The following is a 24,844-nucleotide window of genomic DNA, read 5'->3' as shown; positions in this document are numbered from 1 at the left end:
ATTTTCCACAAACAATCTTTACACAAAGACCGCATCCATTGTTGACTTGCCTGGCAAAAAAATCCAAACTGACTGCCACTGACCATTACTACTTCTCACAGTCTCTTATCCATAGCTGTCTCCCAGTTCTTCCTCATTTGGTTCACAAGTTTAATGCTGCAGTAATTACTGCAGCCCTAGTAGGTCTGCTTTCCTCTTAAATATTGTGATGCTCTGCTCTTCTCCAAGCATAATCTCAGTCTTTACAATGAAATTAAACTGTTGTGACAACATGTTCATTCTTTCCACACTTCTGCTGCCATGCCACCAAGGCAACAACTATTTTCTTTTTCTTTTTCATGTTACTCAATGCTTCTGTAACTACTTCTGCATCAGATGTTATCAGATCCTGGTTTGATTCTAATCATATTGTATTGATATGATTCTCTTGGATTCTATTCATTCATAATCTTTTCAAACTAATTTCCCCACTATGACTTAATCTGGTTCTCATTAACATATTTCCACATTTATCTTTAATGGCTTTGATCTCATTAAAGTATTTAGTTCTCTTACCACAGGTCCTCATTAATCTATACATTTCTCTCTCTTACCTTCCTTTGATTCAATAGGGTCAAACAATCCTTCCCTTAGTGGCTGACACCTCTTTCTTTGCTTTTTTATATGCCTGAAAAATCCTGCTGGAATGTAGTTTACCAATGTTTGTCCTCATATTTTCTTTTTCTTCCCAGAATCTCAAATTTCTTCATTCCACCAAGAAATCTCAATGGGAAAAAAACTCTGCTGTTTTGTTTCACCAAGGCTGTGTTTAGACAAGCCCTGAACTTTGAAGGGTGCATGGTAATTAGAGTGTCAGGAGATTATTAATGAAGTGCTGTGGTGCATATGCAGCACTTCATTAGTCGAAATCTTTCTCGGAGCAACTCCGAAGTGCCAGCTTGCATGTAGCCATGGGTCAAAATTTTGAGGAGTAAAGGGACTTTGAAAGAGAACGGGCACTTGGAAGTACCTGCAGCTGACCCGCGGCTACACACAAGCCGGCACGTTGCTGCAGGGGAGATTTTGACTAATGAAGTGCTGTAGTGCATGTGCATCACTTCATTAGTCATCTACTGATGCCCTAATTACTATGCCCCCTTCGAAGTTCGGGGCTAGTCTAGTCACAGCCCAAGATTTTTGCAGATTCACAAATTTTGCTTGCAATGTGATTCTGCAATTGATTCACATTTTTGTTTGTGGGAGGGGAATAATTCAGTGGTTAGAGAACTGGCCTTGTAAACCAAGGGTTGCGATCTCAATCCTTGAGGGGGCCATTTAGGAGTCTGGGGCACATAGAGTTAAAAAAAAAAAAGTCTCCAAAGAATGATGATAGCTCCCACTGTGAGTGCAAAATGTTGAGGAAGGAGTGTTTCCTTCTGGAAGACTCCCGTTGGCCGCGCATCTGCACATGTAGTTTGGAGTCCAGAAGAGCTTCTTCTGTACTCTGAAACAGATGCTGATATGCTAATAAGGCATAGAACCTTTGCATCCACACCTCATTAGTATCTTCTGGATAGCTCACTAGTGTGCCTCTTCCAGAAGAAGAGACACATGTAAATACAGCCATAGTGAATAAGATAAGCTACAAAAGCAATGACATTTATATATTTGCAATTTCATCTGGAGTTCTATTTATTGTTTTCCTCAGTTTTCCATAGCAACTAGTAACACTTTAAAAATCACACACACACACAAAATTAGGCATTCAGAGTAGTTTCCAACAGGGTTCAGGGGGACCCAAACATTGGCAAAGAAGAGATTTCATTAAATTTATCCTTTAGATTTTATCAGTGAATAGAAGCACTTAACACTGTAACATTCTATAATCCTCCAGTCATTTTTAAATCCTTCATCTAGTTTTCTTCCATTGTCATTTAAAATATAAAAACAAATGCCATTTTTCAAAGTTACGTAGCGTGAAAATTACAAAAAGGCCTTTTTGCGTGCTTGAACTTCGAGGGTATAGTGTTAGTCGACCTCAGCAGAACATAAAATGCACAAGCAATTTTACAACACCCATTAAAAATAATTGTATCTTAAACAGCAAAGTGATATTTTGTGGAATATCTAAAAAAAAAAGATACTGTTATGCTGCTTGACCAAAATTTTGCAATGGAATTTTCAGCCCAACGAACTGTAATTTCTACATCAAAACCAATGGAAGTCAACCAATATTTTCAGATCATTTTCTCCTGGAAAGTTCTTCCATTATGTGCACAGCTTTCCTAGGGGAATACTGACCCAAATCGTATGTCCCATGTTACTATAAATTCAAACTGCTCTGACTATGACTGTATAGTTCTGACTGTGAAGTTTAATTCTTCAGCAGCTGGCGGTGTCTTAGGAGAGTATAGCACCACAGCAATATCTGCTGCCAGATCAACATGAACTATGAGTCAAAGTTACAAGAGCCACATAACATATGAAGAAAAAGGAAATAATATTTATGCCTTTATTAATGTGGAAATTGAATGCAGATACATCTGTTGGACAACTATCATAACTTCAGCTGATTATTTGTACTGGGAGTACATTTGGTTATACTAAAGGAACAGAAAGCTCTCTCTCATACTGTAGAACCAAGATACAATTAGTAACCACCCTCCAAATCATATTGTCTAGGGTTTGGAGAATAGTCAGAGAGGTAGCCATCTTAGTCTGTATCTTCACAAAGCAAAAAAGCAGTCCGGTAACACTTTAAAGACTATCAGGACTTCTCGTCTGTTTTTTAGGATTTGGAGGGTAGTTGTGGGGGCTTAAATATAACTAAAATATGTTGTCAAGTATCTTGTTACTCACATTACAACTATGATTTCAGTATGTAGGTTACACACACAAAGTCCCACAGGAAAGCTGTGCACATTAATTGCAGATCAGTAAGAGCACACATTTGTTTGACAAAGTTATACACAAGTGTCAAGCTTCAATGGCTAACTTATGTCGTTTATAACATTAATCTCAGAGTTGATTTTCTGTTGACCCAAAACAGGAAAAAATACGTCATGAATCCTTATGATTTTGTTACAAGTTTTCCAATATTTGGTATTTTTCTTTAAACCTCAGCTCCATGAGAGTAAAGGACAATCTCATTTTACTAAAAAATGAAGTTACTTTCTTGGCTATGAAGAAAAGCTTGAAAATGTGACCCAAATCACCTTAAAGACTCTGACCCCCACCAGAAATAGAAATCCTCAATTAAAAGGAAAAAAAAAAAAGCTTATTATTTTTAATTGTCATGATTATTGAACATCTGAAGTTAGTTACTTTCCTTCTAGCACAGATTATACATAAAATAAACGGATTAAAATGACTGAAAACCAAAACATGAAGGAGTCTCTCCAAGTATTATGGTCATAAAACAAACAAAATTTAAAAAAAGGAATACCTCAGTCTGACCTTCATGAGCACTGGATTCATGAGTCACACGAATAGCCTGAAAAATTAGAACAATGTATGTTTAATTAGATTTCAACCAAAAAGAAAAGATCATTTCCTAAAATAGCAGGTATTTAAAGACTCACTGAACACTGAATCAAAGTACAGTGAAGTTGTGCTATATGCTACCTGGTATGATTTTTACGGTTGGAACTATCAGAAATATCGATTAGAAATTAACAAACACCCAAAATTTCCATTTTTAAGACTATTTTAAAAAGCATTCTAAGAACATTTCTTAAAAACTGTAATACTTTTTCATACAAAGCTTTTTAAAACTGTCCACATGTTACATGTTAAACCCTTTTTGTGTGGCACCCTCAGCACCCAACTAGTGCCAAGCCAGAGAATTTGTCGGACGGTCATATTGTATAGCACAGGTGTCTGCAACCTGTGGCTCTGAAGCCACATGTGGCTCTTTAAGGACTTCTTCGTGGCTCCCAGTGCTATAATTGCAAAGTAAAAAAGCTCCCCCGATGATCTGATAAATGGTGAACATCTCAAAATGAACAACTCATATCGAAATAGCAAATGGTATGTGATCTTGAAACATTGGATAACTCCCTCTTTAACACGTGCAGTGCTTTGTGGGATATGATACTATATCTGTGTTTTGATTGTGTTGCTAATGAAGTTTTGATTTTGAAAAGGAAAAGGAAGCCTGGAACATTCCTGCTGTGAATGAAAACACGCATTTTAAGAAAGAAAACAAATTAAACATGAAGTAAAATTGGCATAATTAAAAAGAGGTTTGTGAGTGAAAGTCAGGAAAACAGTGATACAAACACACAAGTGATGTGTAAGAAAACAGAATACGTAAAAAGTTTGTGAATGTCCTCCAGTAAATGTGTATCGCATTACAAATCATTTTGTATGCATTGTCCTTTAAGGAGGGATTACAAGAAGTATGGTTTGATGTTATTTAAGGTCTGTCTCATATTCCCGTACATTGTGGTTCTTGAATTTTTTTTTTTCTTTATCAAATTTGGGAGAAAAAAAATGGCTTTTTACTATTTTGGTTGCCATCCCCTGGTCTAGCAGCATTACCAACACTTCCACTGATCAATGGGCTCTTAGAAGACATTTAGGGGTAAATTAGAGCTAAATTACTGCACAGAACACTAACAGCCAGGACTGGTAGCTATAAACAAACTCTAAGGGACACAACAAAACAGTAGTCATGTAGCACTTTAAAGACTAACAAAATAATTTATTAGGTGATGAGCAAACTGAAGTGATCAGGTGACTGCTGTTTTGTTTTGTTAAAATGTAGATTTACACAGCTACCTTTCTGTTAATATTTTATGGGACATGAGAAATTTGGCCACACCCATGGGAACAGCCAAGTAACTAAAATCATGTAGGACCACAAATGGTGCCAGAGCACAGTGTCCTGGACTAGAGAGGTTCAACCTGTAGAGAGGTTACTAAATTCCACGCTAGCAGAAAGTGACATTTACAGTAAAGCATTCATGTATTAATGTGACAAAGCACTTCAGCACATGTGTAACTTTAAATGTGAGCAGAGCATTCTCATTTACAACAGTTGGACTATTTAAGCATATCAGTTTTTGCTGAATCTTAAAAAAAAATGATACTAACTTCATAGGTTTCTAAATATTTGGCTCTCTCTTCAGGACTCATAGATAACGAATCCTCCAGGAATTTTTTCAATGTAGAATCTGATTCTAAAAAATAAATAAAAATTAATAAATCATTCAATTACTCTTTCTTGTTCTAAACAAATTAGAAAATAAAATGAAAACTGAAGGGCTACATACAGTACAAAGAAACAATTCTGATTTCTATTATTTCTTTTTTATTTTCTCTATGGCTGTGTCTACACGTGCCCCAAACTTCGAAATGGCGGCCATGCAAATGGCCATTTCGAAGTTTACTAATGAAGCGCTGAAATGCATATTCAGCGCTTCATCAGCATGCGGGCGGCAGCAGCGCTTCGAAATTGATGCGCCTTGCCGCCGCGCGGCGCATCCAGACGGGGCTCCTTTTCGAAAGCACGCCACCTACTTCGAAGTCCCCTTATTCCCGTGAGCTCATGGGAATAAGGGGACTTCGAAGAAGGTGGCGTCCTTTCGAAAAGGAGCCCCGTCTGGACGCGCCGCGCGGCGGCAAGGCTCGTCAATTTCAAAGCGCTGCTGCCGCCCGCATGCTGATGAAGCGCTGAATATGCATTTCAGCGCTTCATTAGTAAACTTCGAAATGGCCATTTGCATGGCCATTTCGAAGTATGGGGCACGTGTAGACGTAGCCTATGTGTGATATTCAACATTACACTGTCAAAAATCTTGTTACACAAAAGCATACAGAGTGTTTACATGAAGAGAAAGACATTCTGTTTCACTGCATAAAAGAACAAAACAATTTGAAGTCATTAGGCTCTTATTTTGGTGTGAAATATTAGTATGGTATTTGCTCCTCTGAACGTGGAGTTATATTTTATTCACTTAAATATGTGCTGTATTAGCATCCTTTGTATTACAAGAGTCTTAAACGACTACCATCTAACCAAAAAAAATGTTGCATTGCTGATGTATAATTAAGACAAGTCTGCCTAATGGTGAATTTCTACTTGTGTCTCTAGTTTTCAAGTACAGTCATCAATATGACAGGAATACTGCGGCGCCACCTACCCTCCAAAAAATTAAGAAAAATGATTTACCAAAGTTCATTTTATCTCTGTTGTTTGCAATAGCATGAATAAGCCCAATTGTTCCACAAGCATTGTTGATGGTTTGCTTCATGAAATATACTGATGATCTGACCTCCTGTCCCTGGGCTTTAATTCTCTCTTCCTCTTCTGTTCTGAATGTTTCATACTGGGGAAAAACAAACAAACATCTTGCACATAACAATAAAAGAGAACGATTTCACAATTTCCTGTGCAAAAATAAAGCTCAATTGAAATTTAATAGCTGTTTGAAGCACGACTAAAGTAAAGGATTGCCCCCTTTATTAACCAGACCCCTCTTGCTTATGTACTGGAAGTTATTCACTTGTAGAAATCTGTGAGATTAAATCCTTAAACAGTCTCTTGACACCAGTCAAACATCGGTGACTTTTATCCAATACACAAACACTCGACTTATGTCTCCTAGTGCTATACTAAGAATCATCAGCTAGGCTCACTTTCAGAGAAACAGTCCCCTTTACCATAGCCTCCTTCATCTCTGCAATTCAGCACAAGACGTTGGAGAAGGCCACACTAGCTTTAGAGCTATAACACACAAACTAGAATACAGTAGAGAACTACACTAAAAAGGAACAAAAAATGAAGCACTGTAGATACTCCAATGTAGTCTTTCTTCAACTGGAAGAATGCTGAGTCATTTCTATGGTTCTGAGTGATACCAGTAACTTTGCAAATCAGCCTTACAAAACCGTAATACGATAATTTTGCTTATTCTGTTTCAGTTTGCCCGATGACACTGTTTGGCTGTAAATTTATACATGTATTCATTTATTAAATTTACATACATTTATGGTGAAGGAGGTATCCTGGGACACACAATAGCATTCCAGAGCTTGTCAAGCGGAGACTTTTGGGATAAACATGTAGCCAACAATGAGTGAAGAAATGGTTTCAGGAAGGAAGCACATCCAGACCATTTCTTCTGCTGTATAGATTTAGGCTGTGTCTAAACTCTGAGAAAATCAAATTTAAAGGATTTAGCTCGATATTAAAATGTCACTATCTTCATAGTTAATACTATTAGCTTGATTTATTGAGCCGTAACACTGATAACAAATGTCAATATTATGGGATGGGTATAGTGTCAATTTCAAATTTAAAATCTTGAGCAAAGGCTGGTGTGGAAGCGCCATGTTGTTAATTCAAATTTATTAGCCTCCAGAAGTGTCCATTATGTATCCCACAAAGCTACGCGGTGACCCTCCATGTATGACCGCTTTCTTGTGTGCTGCTCTCCCTCCATCCAGGTGCACGGGAAGAAGGTCTCAGGAAGGCTGCCAAGTTTTCACTGAATTTGAACTAGAATGTGAATTGGAATCAGTAGCGCTCAACCCTGCAAATATGAAAGGGCTCCCATTATGGCCAAATTCCTTTACCCATCGCATTGCACTGCATAGGTAGCCATTGCGCGGCATTGGTAGCCGTCTCTTTCAATCATGAGCACTCAGGGTAGTGGTGTGCCTGGTACTTCTCTGGGTCTCAAGAGAGCCCCAGCATGGACCCAGCAGGAGCTCCTGGATCTTCTTACAAACTGGGGAGCCCAATCATTGGTGAAGAGACTTCATGTGGCCAAGAGAAATACCACAATCTATGATCAGATGACTGCCTGAGGTTACTCCTGAGACTTTATGCAATGCCAGGTGAAGGTGAAAGAATTCTGGCAGGCCTATCAAAAAGTCCAACCAGCCATCAGGAGCAGCTCCATGGACCTGATGCTATTTTGAACAGCTGCACATGCTTATGGGCAGCGACCCCACCATGGAGCCCAGTCTGAATTATGACACTTCTGAAGGTCCTGGTATGGAGTTTGGGGTGAGCCCAGAGGAGCTGAGTGCCCCAGGTGTATAGGGCAATGGAAAGAGGGAAGGGGGCAATGAGCAGGGGACTGATGAAGTTCTTCCGACAGCCTGGAGCACTTCACCATAGACCTGGAATTGGTCCCCTCCACTCTGATCAGCAAGCACTCTGAACCAAGCTGTTCAGGTCAGTACTTACTCTGCATATTAGAAGGGGGTTGGGTATGTGGTTCTGTGCCCATCAGAACAGCATGTTATTGTTTCTTGAGATGGAGCACTTCTCCTTTATGGAGAGCTCCTCAAAGGCCTCATCCAGGCACTCTTGTATTTTTTTAAACGAGGTTCTTGGACAGTCCTGACTTCTTGTGGCTTCCACGGTAGCACACCGTGCCATGCCAGGCAACCAGAGTGCAATATGGTGTCATGGCACCATCAGCACTTTGGCAAATTTTCCAGGCTTTTGGTTCACACAGCATGAGCAGGTGTTCCTTCTCCATATCTGCTAGTTTTAGGAGGATGAGGTCTTCTTTTGTAACCTGCAGAAGCACAGGAATTTTGCATTTTTTTTTTAAAACATGCTTCCTTCCCCTGTATATTTGCCTACAGCAGCCAGCGGTTGCACCACTCCTCACCCCCCAATCCAGTTTGCAGGATCTGCGTGGCTTCTCCCCTCTAAGGTCCCTTTCCAACCATCATTTATTTTAGGTTTTCAGGAATCCCTTGCACCATGCAGCTGCTGGGCATTTTCTCCCCCAACCCCACTCTCCGTGTCCCTTTCCAGACAGCATTTATTTTTATTTTTCAGGAATCCCCATGCCATGTGGCTGCCAGGCTCTGATGGGTGTCTCCCCAACCATGCCCCTTTCCACCCAGCATATCCTGTCATATTTCCTTTCCAGGACTCTGCGCAGGGCCCCAGCATTTCTTTGGAGTGCTTTTTTTTTTTTTTTTTTTTTTTTTTTTACATTAAATGTATTTTACGTCAAACCGCACCACACAGCCACCCATGTGGCTCTAATCGAACCCGTCCCCACCTTACCTTCTACATGGGTTGATCATTGTGGAGGACTGCTCCAGGAATGGCCGAAATTGTTTCTTCCCCTGCCCCAGGACACGGCCAGGGCACCTGGCAGCTTCCCCTGCTTTGCAACCCTCCCCATCCCTTGAAAAGCAGACAATTGCTTATATTTTACCATGTCCACAAAGAAATGTGCTGGATAAGTGATGCCAAAGTGAAATACACACTTACTATCCCATCCTTTATAAGCCTTTAGCAGCCTTCAAAAAGGCAGCTTTCCCTGATAGTAGACACAGAAACCCATTCATTCTATTTGAAAGCACATTATGTGAATTGCATCTTAATTTTGAACTTCACTTTCCAACGGTAATGCTCAGAGAAATACAGAAGGAGAAAGAAGTGCAAGCAGGATGTTATCCTGCAGCACATGGAGTGGAATGAAGCAGAGCACAGGAAGCTGACAAAAGGACGTTGCTCAGTGGTGTCATAGTACAGCTCAGTGGTGTCAGAGTCAAGCTGAGTTTGCTTGACTTCCAGCAGCAGCAAAGCAGAGTGAGGCCACAGCAAAACTGGTAATGACACTTACGGAGCAAATGGAGGTCCCTGCTGCAGCTGCAGAGGCACTCCCAACACAGCAGTGCAGGAGCTGATACCTGCTGCCCAGAGTCCCCTGAAGAGAGGTCGCCCCCACCCCACATCATTGTGGTCACTGCACGCGGGGAGGGAGGGCAAGGATAGCCTGCCGCTCTATCCCCAAGGGCCACTGCAAAAGGCTACTAAAGCACCCTTGAAAAGGTTTCTTTTCCCAGCCACTTAAACCTCTCATCCCCCCAGAATAAAATCATTCCTTTGAGCTTGGTGTAATGTTGTGGCATGCAGGAGTGGTGAGGAACACAAATCACAGTAGGGGTTGGGGGAGGGTTGAAGACACAGCTGCCCACTGATACTCCCAGGTCCATAGCAGACGTGCAGCTAACAGAACTGACTAGGTTGGGGGAAGGCTGAAGGCACAGCTGCTTAGCAATACTCCCAAATCTGCAGTGGATGTGTGGCTGAAGGAACCAAGCAATTTGGGGTAGGGCTGAAGGCACAGCTGCTCACTGATAGTCCTTGGTCTGCAGTGGACATGCAGCTGATGGAACTGTGTGGTTGCGGGAAGGCTGAAGGCACAGCTGCCCGCCATATGTGTGCTACGTACTGCAACGTAACCCCCACTCACCAAGAAAAAACATTCATTCCTTAAAACACAGTATGATTTATTGGCATTATGTCAGAGAAACACATTGGTAGCATGTGCACAACAGACCATTCATGAAGCTATTTTTAAAAGGTCCCTTACTGCTGCTGCCTCAGCATGGGTACTGGTGGATAGCTGTTTAGGCGGCTGTGAGTAAACCCTGCGTATGGACTCAGCTTCGGAATTCCAGATGGATAGGAAAGTCTCCTGTCTGGATTCACATATGTTGTGCAAAATAGAGCACGCTGTAATCACTGTGGAGACATTAGTTTCAGAAAGGTCCATATGGGTCAATAAGCATCCGAACCTCGCTTTTACAGGACACAGGCACCATTCTGCACCAGATGACTCTGTGATTGAAGTTTTCCTTGCTAGGGCCCAGGGCTCCTGTGTAGGGCTTCATAAGGCAAGGGAGCAGAGGGTAAGCAGGGTCGCCCAATATAAACAGTAGGCATCTCCAAGTCTTGGATCATAATTTTTCCGATCGGGAAAAATGCTCCCATCCAGGAGCTTTCTGTACAGGCTAGAATTTTGCAAGATGCGTGCATCACGAACCCTCCCTGAACATTCCACACTGATGTTGGTGAAACAACCTTTGTGATCTACCAACTGCTGCAAAACCATGCAGTTGTACCCTTTTTGGTTTATATACTCAGAGGCCAGGTGGTCCAGGACCATGATGGGGGATCTGTGTGCCATCTATTGCCCCACTACAGTTACGAAACCCCTTGGCAGCAAAGCCATCCACTATTGTCTGTACATCTCCCAGGGTCATGGTCTTCCTGAGGAGATGCCGACAGATTGCATGGGTCACCTGGCATCACCACAGAACCCACTATAGATCTGCCCACCTATACCTGATTTGCCACTACCAGTAACTGTCGAGCGTTGTAAACTTCCACAATGCAATTGCCAGTTACTTCCAAACTGTTAAAGCCAGCCTCATTCTTGTGTTGCTGAGCTTCAGGCAGGGGTCAGAACATCACAAAGATGCATAATAGTGGACTTGCACATGTAAAAATTCTGCATCTATTGCTGGTCATCCCAGGGCTCCAAAATAATACGGTCCTATTGATGTATGCTGGTCTCACACTTCCAAAACTGCCACTCCAATGTCACCAATGCAGCCAGAAGCTCTGAGCTCTTGGACTGCAGTTGGGAGATTTGCTCTTCCAAACCGTCGTTGTCATCAGCAGCAGCACCATTATGATACTGAACCATCACTTAGCTTTGTAATTGAAGGCAAAATTGCACCACAGCCAGTGTAGCTGCCAAAAAGATATGTGCTGTGAGCTGATGCACTTACAGATCCATGCTTGCACTTGAATGCCATAGCAGGAAATGGCATGATCTCCAGTTCATTTTCGTGTGGTTATTGGTGCTCTGAATTCTGGGACAGTGTTTTTCATTCTGGGATTCAATCATGAAACACCCACAAACAACATGGGCGAAGGCACTGTGGGATAGGTAACCACAAGGCACTGCTCATACTGTTGAACTTGCACAGGGCCATGGGGACGCGGCAACTCAACATGGATGGGGTGAATTTCGCAAAGCTTTGTGGACACTTAATTCGAATTCATAACAACAAGGTTAAGAAAAGAGAAGTTACTCACTTGTGTAGTAACAATGGTTCTTCGAGATGTGTCCCCGTGGGTGCTCCACAGTAGGTGTCGGGCTCGCCCCGGTGCCGCAGATCGGAAAATTTCCAGCAGTCTCTGTCGGGTCGTGCATGCACCAATGCGCGCTGGTCCTTCGTGCACTTTCGGTCACGTGCGCGATCCAGTCCCTGCCAGTTCCTTGACCAACCGCCCCGGATGCTCCTGAAAAACACCAAACAGAACTCCAAAGTGGGGAGGAACGGGTGTGTAGTGGAGCACCCACGGGGACACATCTCGAAGAACCTTCGTTACTACACAGGTGAGTAACTTCTCTTTCTTCTTCAAGTGGTCCCCGTGGGTGCTCCACAGTTGGTGACTACCCAGCAGTGACCCCAAATAAGGAGATGGGTACCTGATTTATGTGCAGCTTGCTCTTGAAAAGACTCCTATCGATAGGCGTGTATCCTCATCGAACACCCGGTGCATGGCATGGTGCATGGCATAATGCTTGGCGAAGATGTTGTAAGATGACCAAGTCACCACTCTGCAGATGTCTTTTAACGCGATTCCTTTGAAGAAGGCCGTCGATGCTGCCATCGCTCTGGTGGAGTGAGCCCTGGGCGGAACTAGCAGAGGGGTCTTACAGAGCTCATAACTCGGTCTTATGCAGGATACAATGTGATTTGAAATTCTTTGTGAGGATAGGCCTTCCCCTTTTGACCTGGGTGCAAGAGACACCAGGAGTCTGTGCGTTTTCCGGAAGGGCTTAGTTCTGTCTATGTAAAAGGCCAACGCCCTCCTCACATCTAGTAGGTGCAGCCGTGCCTCCTTGCTGGAGTTGTGAGGCTTAGGATAAAACGAGGGTAATACTATTGGTTCATTAATGTGGAACTCTGAGGAAACTTTTGGAACGAAGGCTGGGTGTAATCGTAAGATCACCACTTCCTTTGAGAATACCGTGCAGGGCGGCGTTGCCATTATTGCTGCAAGTTCGCTCACCCTGCCGGCTGATGCAATCGCAAGAAGGAAGGTTGTTTTCATGGTAAGTAACCAGAGCGGCACCGTCGCCAATGGTTCAAAGGGTGGTCCTGACAGCGTGTGGAGGACCAAGTCCAAATTTCATGACGGTGATAGCGGTTTCCGAGGGGGGTACAGGTTTGCCAGCCCCTTTAGGAACCGTGTGACAATAAGATGGGCGAATATGGTTGGCCCTTCCTCTTTGTGTTGAAACGCTGATATAGCTGCGAGATGGACCTTTAGTGAGGATAGGGAGAGTCCGTCTCGTTTCAGCTCCAGCAGGTATTCTAGAATTACAGTTGTAGGGACGTCCAAAAGAGCTAACTGCTTGGAAGAGCACCAGGAGATAAATCGTTTCCACTTCTGCGCGTAAGTCCGTCTGGTGGAAGTCCTTCGACTGCACTCCAAGACTTGTTTTACTCCCTCCGAACATGTGCTCTCCAAGGCGCTGAGCCATGGCTTAGCCACGCATGTAGGCGGAGTCCTTGAGGATGTGGGTACACTATGGACCCCTGAGCCTGCGTGAGAATGTCCAGCACTACCAGTAGGGGGAGTGGCGGGCGGCATGGCATGCGCAGAAGCAGAGGAAACCATTGCAGTCGGCCCCAGGTTGGGACTATAAGCATTATGCATGCTCTCTCCCTTCTGGCTTTCTCTAGAACCTTGTGGATGAGTGTTGTGGGAGGGAACACACAGAGGGCCCTTCCATGGAACCATGAAGGTGTCCCTCAAGGATCCCTGTCCTATGCCTGCTCTGGAGCAGTACTGAGGGCATTTCTTGTTGTTGTGGGTGGCAAACAAATCGATTTGGGGAAACCCCCATTTGTGAAATACTTGTCGGAGCAGATCAGAACGGATCTGCCACTCGTGCGTGAGCACAAAGCATCTGCTTAGTTGGTCTGCCTTCACGTTGTGGACACCGGGTATGTATGAGGCTTTTAGCATTATATTGTTGACAATGCACCAGTTCCACAACCAGACTGCCTCCGCGCATAGCGCACGGGATCTGGCCCCTCCTTGTCGATTGATATAAAACATTGTGGAGGTGCTGTCAGTATTGATCCTGACTACTTTGCTGTGCAGGTATTTTCGAAAGCGTCTGCACGCATTGAACACTGCTCTGAGTTCTAGTATGTTTATGTGCAATATCTTTTCCGCAGGGGACCATAGCCCGAGTTACTTTGTTGCCGAAGTGCGTGCTCCTCATCCTATGTGGGATGTGTCTGTTGTAAGAAAAATCACAATTTGTGGTTGGTGGAAGGGCACCCCTACCTGTAAGTTCTTGGGATTTGCCCACCATGCCAGCGATCTTTGCACCTCCATCGTGGGTGATACTGCCCTGTGGATGGTATGGACTATTGATCTGTAAATGCTCACCAACCAATGCTGCAGGCTTCGCATATGTAGCCTGGCATTTTGTACCACGAACGTGGTGGTCGCCATGTGCCCCAACAGTTGTAGACATGTTAGGATTGGCACTATAGGGCTGTACATCATTACTTGTACCAGGGATTTGATGGTGCAGAAATGGGAATCGGCAGGTATACTCTTGATGTAATAGAGTCTATGCGTGCCCCTATGAACTCTATATTTTGCGTGGGCTCGGTCTTTGATTTCGAGAGGTTGATAATTAGGCCCAACGAGGCGTGTGTGTTTGTAGTGACGTGAATCATGCGTAGGACCTCTGCCTTTGAGACCCCTTTCAGTAGGCAGTTGTCCAGATATGGAAAAATGAACACACCCTGCCTGTGTAGGTAAGCTGATAGTACCGCCAGCGTTTTGGTAAAAACTCTGGGTGCCGAAGAGAGACCGAACAGAAGAACTCTGTATTGAAAATGCTCCCTGCCTACTTTGAAGCAGAGAAAACATCAGTGTGCTGGGTGGATTGTTATATGAAAGTACGCATCCTGTAAGTCAAGGGCCACAAACCAGTCTCCATCGTTCAGTGCCGTGATTATGGAGGCAATTATAGTCATCTTGAAACGCTGTTTGCGTAAATGTCGGTTGAGGGCCCGTAAGTCCAGGAGTGGCCTCCAGCCTCCTGTCTTCTTCTCTGTTAGGAAGTATCATGAGTAGAAACCTCTCTCTTGGAATTGTTCCTGTACTCTCTCCACCGCCCCTATAAACATGAGATGGTCTACCTCCTGTTTTAACCTTGTCTCGTGAAAGGGGTCCTTGAGGAAGGACTGGGTGGGAGGTTTCGGTGGTGGTAGTGATTGGAAGGGGTTCATGTATCCCTTGGCTATAATTTCCAATACCCATTTGTCTGTCGTGATGTTTTGCCATTGAGAGTAGAACGGTTTGAACCGATGGTGGAACATATGCTGAGATTGGCATTGAGGGATGGTCTTGCTATTGCAGTCCTCGACATACCTGTCAAATTCGCTGTCTCAGGGCTTGCCCCAGGGGTGCACGACCCTGCTGGGGACGTCGTCTGGGGGCCCTATACTGTTGCTGCTGTTGGTGGTGCCCTTGGTCATAGCCCCGTTGATATTGTGCACGCTGTGGTTGATAAGCGTAGCGCCTTTGTTGGGGGTAAAACTTCTTCCTCCTGTACGGGGGCGTATATATGCCCAGGGTCCTAAGTGTAGCTCTCGAGTCCTTGCTGGACTGTAGGACCAAGTTGGTTGAATCTGCGAATAACTTTTGTTTATCAAATGGAAGATCCACAATTTTTGTTTGCAGATCTCTGGGAATACCGGACGTCTGGAGCCACAATTCCCTATGCATTACCACTGCTGTGGCTGTGGAGCGTGCTGCCGTGTCCACCACATCCAGGGCAATCTGAACTGCTGTTCGTGAGGCCATGTAGCCCTCCTGGATGATTGCCTTCAGCACCGGTTTCTTGTCCTCTGGAAGGGAATCCATGAGGGAGGTAAGTCTGGAGTAATTGTCGAAGTTGTGGTTTGACAGGTGTGCTGCATAGTTTGCCATTCTCAGTAATAAGGTAGAGGAGGATTAGACATTCCTGCAGAACAGGTCTAATTTCCTCACATCTTTATCTGACCCTCCTGATTTATATTGGGGTGTCTTGGATCTATGCTGTGATGCTTCGACCACCAAGGATTTTGGCTGGGGGTGGTTAAACAGGAATTCCATGCCCTTGGCTGGAACAAAGTATTTCTTATCCACCCTCTTATTTGTAGGTGGAATGGAGGACAGAGTCTGCCATATGCTGGTGGCTGATTGCATAATTGCTTCATCTAGTGGGATGGTGATCTTGGATGAAGCCGGGGGTCTCAAATTTTTCAGGAGTTTATGATGTTTCTCCTGCACCTCTGCTATTTGAATGTCCTGTGTGTGTGCTACCCTCTTGAACAGCTCTTGGAATTGCTTAAGGTTGTCCGGGGGGTGGGGAGACATCCCCGGGGACAACCGCCTCATCTGGGGAGGACGAAGAGGCGTCGCTATGATACACCTCCTCTAATTCCTCTGGTTCCTGAGCTTGTTCATATGCTTGCTCTTTTTAAGGGTTCTGAAGGAAGGTCCAGGGACTCTGGACCAGTTTCCGCAGGAGAAGGCTGTGTTCTTCTCACAGAGTGAGGCTGTATGAAGGGGTGTTGGCGAGGTGTGGGTGGGGATCTACCCCTGGATCTGGACCCCCTGTGCTGGTGTTCAGTGTGGTAAGGATGGCCATAACAACAGGGGCAAGGGCCCGGTGATGGAGATCTGGACCACGACCGGAGCGTGTACATATGGTGCCTAGAAGAGCGTGATCTCCGTGATGACATTGACAATGGTGGAGATGCTCTGTGATAGTATTCATAGGGATCCATACTGGAGATTGGTGAAGGTTGCCTAAGCCAGGGGGATGGTGGTTGAAGAAAAGGCGATGGAGGTCTGAAGCAGGCTGTTGGAGTTGCTGCCCGGTGTGCTGTGTCTATCTCGGGGGGGGGCGGCGGGGGGAGAGCTAGGCGATAACGGCAATGCGATGACGTCTGGAGATGGGCTATGGTGCTGGGTTTTGGCTTTTGCTTTGCTCCGACCCTAAGGAGCAGGTGCCGCCTCCTCCGGTGCCGTTGGCAGTGACATGCCCGGTGCCACTGTGCGCGGTGCCACGCGGGTAGCTTCCTCCAGCACCGCTGGGTCCCGTGCCAGGTACCTTTGTTCCAGTGCCACCGGTGCCGCAAGGCTCGGTGCCGTGGGAGTCCGTGCTGCCGATTCCGGCGCCTGCCGCATTGGCGCCTGCCGTGCCCTCGGTGCCGAATGCTTAATGGTCGGTGGCCCAGGCACAGCTATGTGCGCTACAGTCTTTCCGCTATGAGCAGCCAGTGGGTCAGGGCCCTGTGCTCCACTTGTCCTGCTCACGGATGTTACAGGCAAGAATCAAGCTGGGGAGAGCTTCTTTTTCTTTTGCACAGAGGAGGTTAGGGAAGCCGCCTTCCTCTTGTGCGACCCTGATGGCCCCTCTTTATGGGGCTACTCCGATGGTTCAGGTTGGAGGGCCTTATCAAATAAAATCATCTTCAGCCTCCTTTCCCTGTCCTTTCTGGCTCTGGCTGTAAGCTTAGAGCAGTGAGGACACTTTTGTGGAATGTGGGTCTCCCCAAGGCAACGAATGCACTTGCTATGCCCATCTGAGGCAGGCATGGCCTCTTGGCATGACTCACATTTCTTAAACCCCGGCAAAGACATCTCTGCCCAGGTGTTTAAGTCTTTGAATGTTAATAGGGCACTTAGCGGCTAATCAGTTCTGGAACAGATAACGTTCGCAGCCTTTAGGATAGCGGACCGCCTAAGGTGGCCGCCTCTGCCCTCTCTTCTCCCCCTTTTCTTCTTCTCTCTCTTTCTCTCTCTCTTTTTACTATATACGTATATAACACAGAACAGCTTCAACAGTGTTTAACTATCAACTAATAACTATTAACAGTAATAAACACAGTTTTATCTTTCTCAGGCATTGGAGCCAGAGCGGATTCCGTCTGCAGCTGTTGGCGGTTGAGAAGGAACTGGTGGGGACCGGATCGCACATGTGACCGAAAGCGCACAAAGGACTGGCGTGTATTGGTGCATGCGCGACCCAACGGAGACTGCTGGAAATTTTCTGATCTGCAGCGCCGGGGCAAGCCTGACACCTACTGTGGAGCACCCATGGGGACCACTCGAAGAAGAATCGAATTTATTAAAAGTCAAACTTATCTTGTAGTGTAGACGTAGCCTTCGAGCATAAAGATGGAACTCTTGAGTACTGGGTGAACTCTCCACTATAAGAACCATAGGGAGTTTTAACTGGAGGTCTGCTGGGTTTCGTAGGTCATGCTACCAAAGCTGGGTGGGAAAGGCTATATAAGCAGCTTCTTTTCATTTGGGAGGGAACAAACTGAGGGAATAGCCGCTGCCAAGATACCTTTAAAAATAAGCAAACTCTGTGTCTCAGTGAAGTTCCAGAATTTCTGCTAAAGACAAGCTACTCTTAAGAGTAAAAGCTATTCCCCGCCCCCGCCCTCCAGAAAATGCTCTACAGCTATTGAACTGGGAGGTTTTTTTGGCTGATGTTCAGCCCACTGTACATACATCACTGTATTGTTTCATTGATTATTTTGGTGTGATCTACCCTGCTATGGAGAGTTTACCAATAGATAAAGATAAAAGAAATATACTGTGCTTTTACAAACTGATAAATCAGAAACAGCTGCTTGCAAGTGGAACTGAATAGGCAGGTATTCAGAAAGACAATCTGGACTACAAAGATGAATGTATGTCCTGATTTTAAGTTTGTCCATCTTTTCAATATGTTGCTCTGGTGACTGATTTTTATCAGTCAGCACAGCAAACCTGAAAGCACCATAGTTGCTTTTGTCAATCACAGAAAATTCCATTCTCTTATCTACTGAAGGAATGTTGTTCTCACTGGAGCTATGCTGCTTCCCTCCTTTAACTCTTTGGTTTATCACAGAAATAAAAAGCATTATAATAAATAGTTAGAAATTTCTATCAAATAACTATCTGCAAAAATTCCATTACTTTTCTTTAAGTGGAACAAAATAAAAATGCATTTATGGGATTAAAAGAAACTACTTGTTGGTACAATGAACTAGCAATAATACTACTAAGGCATATTCAATATCTTGGCAGTCTTACTTTCTGCATTGACCAGCAGAAGCTGGAATATTACACTTAGAGCAAGGTTGGCCTTCAAGAAGGAAAGAATGCCTCTTCAGCTGTAAGCATTCCAGACTACCAAGGCTAGCTATGCAGCACTAATTGTGAGCCCTCAAGAAGGCATGACAAGAGGCTTATTCAGTCCCCTTTTATCAAAGGACTAGTGATTGATGTGAGGGTTCAAGACCGAGAGATATGCAAGTACCAGAAAATAAAAGGACCTGACAGCAACAAAAAGCACCCAATTGGGAAAGCAGAATGGCTCAGGGAGAACATTAAAAACTACCAGAATGCATACCGTGACTGAATGCAGCTCTGTATTCACACCCTACAAAGTATTCTAATATTTTTGTACAAAACATGGTTTCTGAGGTATCATACCAAAACTACTTACTCACTGATCAATTATATCACGGTGAAATATGGGTCACAATCTATGTAAAGTTATGCACAGAAACTGAAATGATCATTCTAGATGTTTACCAGGCATGTATGGGGAATGGGTAAGTCAGCTTCTCCAAAACAAAGTGCAAACTTACATCTTTAGATAGGTGTCACATTCATTGGTGTTGATGCATTCATTGGTCAAGCAGTCATTCTTTAGTAGTGAAAAGGGTAGAAACAGATGAATTTGTATTTCAGCAACATGGAATCTTTTTCAGCATGAGACAGTAGATATGCATCATCAGGCCTTGAAGGAACTTCATCTAGGAATAACCCTCAGGAAAATGCATTTCAAGGATGGATGGATTTTAAAGCAGAGGGCACAAAACCCACCCCAGATGTTCATTGTCTGTCTGTATTCACCTCTATTGCCCTTTCCCTTTGAGAAGGGTGATGTCTGTGCTACGGGGGCTTTTTTGACATTACTTAAACATTTTAATCTCTGAACAAGTAATGTCAGAAAATCACGTTTACATAGCTACAGCATTGCAAAATGAAGTGCTCTCATTTACAGCCACAGTTCACAACCACCAGTATCAGAGGGGTAGCCGTGTTAGTCTGGATCTGTAGAGCAACGAAGGGTCCTGTGGCACCTTATAGACTAACACAAAAGTTTAGAGCATGAGCTTTCGTGAGTTAACTCACTTCTTCAGTTCACAACCACAGCATTGTAAGAGAAGCCTTGACATGAGCCAATAATATCTTTACTTTGCTCACATGCATTCTTTTTTGACCCTGAAAGTCGTTCGCAGAAAAAAGTTGTTCACAGAACTGGAGTAATTATTTTGAGAGGAAAGCTCTCTTATCTGAATTATCCTGCTTGGCTGTGAGAATTCTTTGGGTGTTTGGGGGAGGTTCAGAAAAAAAGTGGTTTTCTGGGGGGAAAAAAAGAAACAGTGTAGGATTCTGACCTGAGAATCTGATGAGCCCTGTTGCTGGGAACATGGGGTAAAGATTTCTTTGGACCAAGTCTAGTTTAAGTTTTAGTTACTATAAAATGTTTATTTTTATTGCTCTTGTAACCATTTCTGACATTAATCCCTTATGCTTGTTGTGACAGGAAATTCCTTATTCCTCATTTATGAATATGACAATTGAAATGTTTTTTGTGTGAGGTACTTCATGTGAGATATCATTGGAAAGGTTATGATTACTGCAGGTGTTTATCCTGTTTGTCTGCCTGTATCATTTCTGTATCTGAAGATAATAAATCTGCAGTCAATATTTCTATCAATGTATCCATTTTGTGAAAAGACTATAACCAGCCCATCAGGTACAAAAATGAACAAACCAGACACAGGAGTAATGCCCATTAGCAAGAGACAATGAACTGTGCCAGAACTTGGTTCTCCTACAAGCCTGAGGATCAGCCCATAAGAAATGGCTACTGGCTCCCTAACAACCTGTTACCTTTTAAAGTGAGATATTATACGTAACTAGTTCTTCACTAAAGCAGTCAAGTAGCACTTTAAAGCCTAACAAAATAATAAATTATTTTATTTTATTTTAATTATTTAAATTATAAATAAATTATTTTGTTAGGCTTTAAAGTGCTACTTGACTTTTTTGTTTTGATAGAATACAGACTAACACAGCTCTCTCTCTCTCTCTCTGTCACTAGTTCTTCACTGTAAGCTTAGCTTGCGTGTTTTCCCCCCACCACCTTAGTAACCTACGTTATTCTGTGTGGTATTTCTTATGACCACTTAAATTTTACCTTTTCTATTTTAACAAAATTACTTTTATATATTAATAAACTAAGCATTAATAACTTTTACTAGTGAGGACGGAGGAATCTGTGCATCTCTCTTCACATTTGGAAAGAGGGCAAATTTTCATGAGCTTGCTGTATGGAATTCCATACAAAGTATTAGATAGATTTATGTGGGGTTCTGCTCCCAGAAGAGCTGTGTATCTGCATCCTGCAGATTTGGTCCTCACCGTATTGTCTGCTGTCTGTATTACAAGCAGAGAGATGTGGCCCTTTCTTGTGTCTGCGCTGGGTTAGCTGGAGAGCTATGCTAAGCAAGACAGGATTACAGGGTGCCCAGGCTATTACAGGGCAAGCAGGCTCACTGTTGTCTCAGCAGATCAGATAACAGTTCTTTGGGGGTCTTGATCTATCACAGTGGCACAACAAGTAGGGTTTGTGATGGGTTGGATCACAGAGATCCCCCCTGGGACTGTCACCCAGTGATCATGATAGCTGGTCATGACACTGAGCCCACTCATTTGTCCTTTGAGGCACTACATCATGCTCTCCTGCTGGGCAAGAAGTTCTGGCCTTCCCAAGCAAAGGAACAGAATTGGGATTACAGTCCTCCAGCAGAGTAACATAGACGCTGATAACAACTCTGAGGGGACTCAGGACTCAACTACACAGACCAAAACCTCAAATAAATCTGCCTCACTCTGTAAAAAAGTTTTATATAGAGAAAGCTTATAAGATTTGCCCCCTTTATCAATGAAAGAGTTAGTCACAGATGTTGCTCACCCAGATAATAATTATTTATACCATGTTTCATAATAAACAAAAAGGTGTTTTTATTAAGTATAAAAAGTAGGATTTAAGTGAAGTGATTGCAGTTGAAAACAGATCAAAACAAGTTACTAATCTAAAGAACGAAACATGCCAGATAAACCTAATACACTAAGAAAGATGTACAAGTCATCTACTTCTTATCTAGTCCTTATTTCAGGTAAAATCCTTTGAGACAGAGCTAATCTTTTCCCTGGCCTGGGTCTAACAGCTTCTTGTATAAATTCTTAGGGTACACCTACACTTATCGGAGGGTCAACTTGCTCAGGGTTGATCTTCCAGAGTTTGATTTAGTGTGTCTGCATACTAAATTGAATCATCAGTACTGGTAGGATGTGGAAAATATCTGTCTTACCACTTTGTTCATGTCTTAACAAGGCATAAATGTTAAAACAGCAAAACTAAATGCTGCACATCCATTAAGACCTTAAAATCCTTTAAAATATTGACAAACATTACTGACAAAGCAACATCAGATTTTCCTTTGTTTCTACATTTATTTTTAATACTTTTACACTTGCACAGTTTTGTTTAATAATTTTATTAGACAAGAACAGACTATCACAAACCAAAGGTATTTTTTAAGAAAGCTTAAGTCTCATTAACTATTTTATAGATGTAAAGAGTTACAGATATCACAGTACATATGAAGGGCATTTTGACTGTATTTGCTGACTTTAAATTACCAGGTATCAATAGTAAATATTTACCTTTTCGGTTACTGGGAAGAGAAGTAGCACTGCACAGACAGGTCTTGGAACCATGCTAAGTAGTTCTGGATCCATACCATACACATCTACAAACTGCCAGTCAGGATGTATACCTAACTGTTTGAGAAACTAGTAAGGAAAAGAAAAATGCATAGGATTAAACAGATGTATGAATAAATAACATCCATTAGCATGTTTGATCAGTTGTGAAGTCAAGTACACTTTAATAGACTTTGTTAAGATCAAGATATTTGAGAGGCAAATACAGGGATGAAGTGAAGTAAAATTTTAATCACAAACTGAAAAAGTGTAATGCTAATTAAGATATAATGAGGCTCCATTGTTACAGCATCAACAGTTTTAACTATCTTTTAACAGCCATATGGGCTGTGTCTACCCTACAGAAATAACAGTGAAGTTGCTTACTTCAAAGCAACTTTGAAGTAGTGCATCTACACACATGCTATTTCAAAGTTAAACTTCAAAGTAGGGCACTACTCCATTCCCGGGAATGGAGTAAGGACTTGGAAATTGTGCTCCCTGCTTTTGAAGTTAACTTCAAAGGGAAAATGCGTGTAGACTCTCTGCTGGCTACTTCGATGTACTGCCTAACTTCCAAGTTACTTCCTAATGTAGACGCTTCCATGGAGTGGAAAAAAGTGGATGTTGAAGTCAACAATTTTTCAAGTTGTATTTTAGTCACTGAGATGAGGAATATGCCAGAGGTCCATGTGGTTGTGTAATAGTTGAAACCTGAGTCCATGAATTTAAGAAATGAAGTTGTTCCTTCCCCCATGTATTTTTTTTAAATCATACCATATTGTTAAAAACATTAATAGGCACATAACTCATTTACAGACACTTGACCTGAGCAACATGACACCTGAGGACCTTCTTCACTAAAGAGATTAATGTTTGAAATGTTAGAAAGGGTATATTTTAAAGGTGTTCTTTTGCAAGGTATATCTGATATATAATGAAAATGAAAAGTTACTTTATGACACCCAGGATAAAGTATTCATGTTACCTAGACAGATTAATGGAAGTCTGATCATAACAATAAAGTTTATATAGTTCTGTTCCCTCAGAGCTATTCCTTTAATGCTAGATCTGTGGTACTCAACCTTTCCCATACCAGCTGTGAAGCATAAAACCCTAGGTTCTTCTAGTTAGGTTTCCAATAAACTGTTCATATGTTTTAATGTATGGAAGGGTATCCAGTTTGTTTGTTTTACAAAATGGTAGATCTATCATATGATTTTCAGTCTGACTGTTAAGATTTTCCTGTCGTTTTCTTGATGGTTAGCAGTAAATACATTCCAGCTGAAACTGGAACCCTGTCAGAAATTCTACAGGGTCTTCCTGCAGGGGCAGATCCTATATAGCATTTCCTCACAAGGGGTTTTCTTGTCAGACTGTTTAAAAGGCCAGCAGAGGTTCAGCCAGCTGCTGCCCATTCTAGCGGCAGGCTGCGTGGATCTTCCTTTCCAGGTAACCTAGACTCCGAATCAGACGCCAGCCAGAAGGCTCCATTCCATACCAGCCAGCAACCTTGTCAGTCTCAACAAACTACAAGGGATCTATTCAGAGTGCCTCTTGAGGGTTTCCAAGAGCCAAGAAAAAGAGGTCCTGAGCAACCAACTTAGGAACTAGAAAGAAGGTTTCTGTGAAATTGTATTTTATTCACCTATCCTTAATATCTGGCCAAATGTTACTGCTTACTGGGTCCTGGTTTCATAACAATAAGAGACTAACTACTGTATTGTTGAAGTGACTTTATGTTATACTACTTTTCAATTACGCCTTTTGTTCCCTATTTTGTAAACTTTTCCCCAAATAAATTGTTATGTATTTGGTTTACACACATTGAGTCTTCTCAGTTATTAATATGGGGAAAGGGCAACACACCACCAGTTGGTAGATGCTGGCAGTCACAGAAATATACCAGAGGGATCTGTTTTGTTAGGGCATCCCCTGAAGCCTTTGCTTTTAAATCCTCTTGACCTAACACAGCAGAAAAGAATTTTTGGATCAAGAACCACCATTCATTTTAAAAAAAAAAAAAAAAAAGCTGAACCTGTCTCTAACAAGAATTCTTGTCCTTGTAGTTAAGAACCCTCAATCACTGCCCTTCAGTAACATGATCGCTCCTTGGGGTTGTTTCTCGTTTACCAAAGATATGCCTATACTACAGAT

At 42.9% G+C, this 24,844-nt stretch overlaps 1 protein-coding gene across 3 annotated transcripts in view; it reads right to left on the bottom strand.

The window, feature by feature from the left end:
- The window catches only part of UCHL3 (ubiquitin C-terminal hydrolase L3), an 81,531-nt gene that overhangs the window by 42,711 nt on the left and 13,976 nt on the right, over positions 1-24,844 (bottom strand). For 2 of the 3 annotated variants that reach the window (XM_074988960.1, XM_074988969.1), the window contains 4 exons: positions 22,649-22,777; positions 6,155-6,311; positions 5,077-5,162; positions 3,425-3,472 (listed from right to left, as the gene is read on the bottom strand). In XM_074988960.1, coding sequence (XP_074845061.1) covers positions 3,425-3,472; positions 5,077-5,162; positions 6,155-6,311; positions 22,649-22,723 — 366 coding nt within the window. In that variant the 5' untranslated portion in view covers positions 22,724-22,777. Of the gene's footprint in view, positions 1-3,424; positions 3,473-5,076; positions 5,163-6,154; positions 6,312-6,969; positions 7,137-22,648; positions 22,778-24,844 lie in introns of those variants that run through there. The other variant, XM_074988978.1, reaches the window with a different exon arrangement.

This window comes from Carettochelys insculpta, chromosome 1 (genome assembly GCF_033958435.1).
Source record: "Carettochelys insculpta isolate YL-2023 chromosome 1, ASM3395843v1, whole genome shotgun sequence".
Lineage (NCBI taxonomy): Eukaryota > Metazoa > Chordata > Testudines > Carettochelyidae > Carettochelys > Carettochelys insculpta.
The sequence above is the reverse complement of the archived record's forward strand: the minus strand, read 5'-3'. Positions and strand labels throughout refer to the sequence as shown.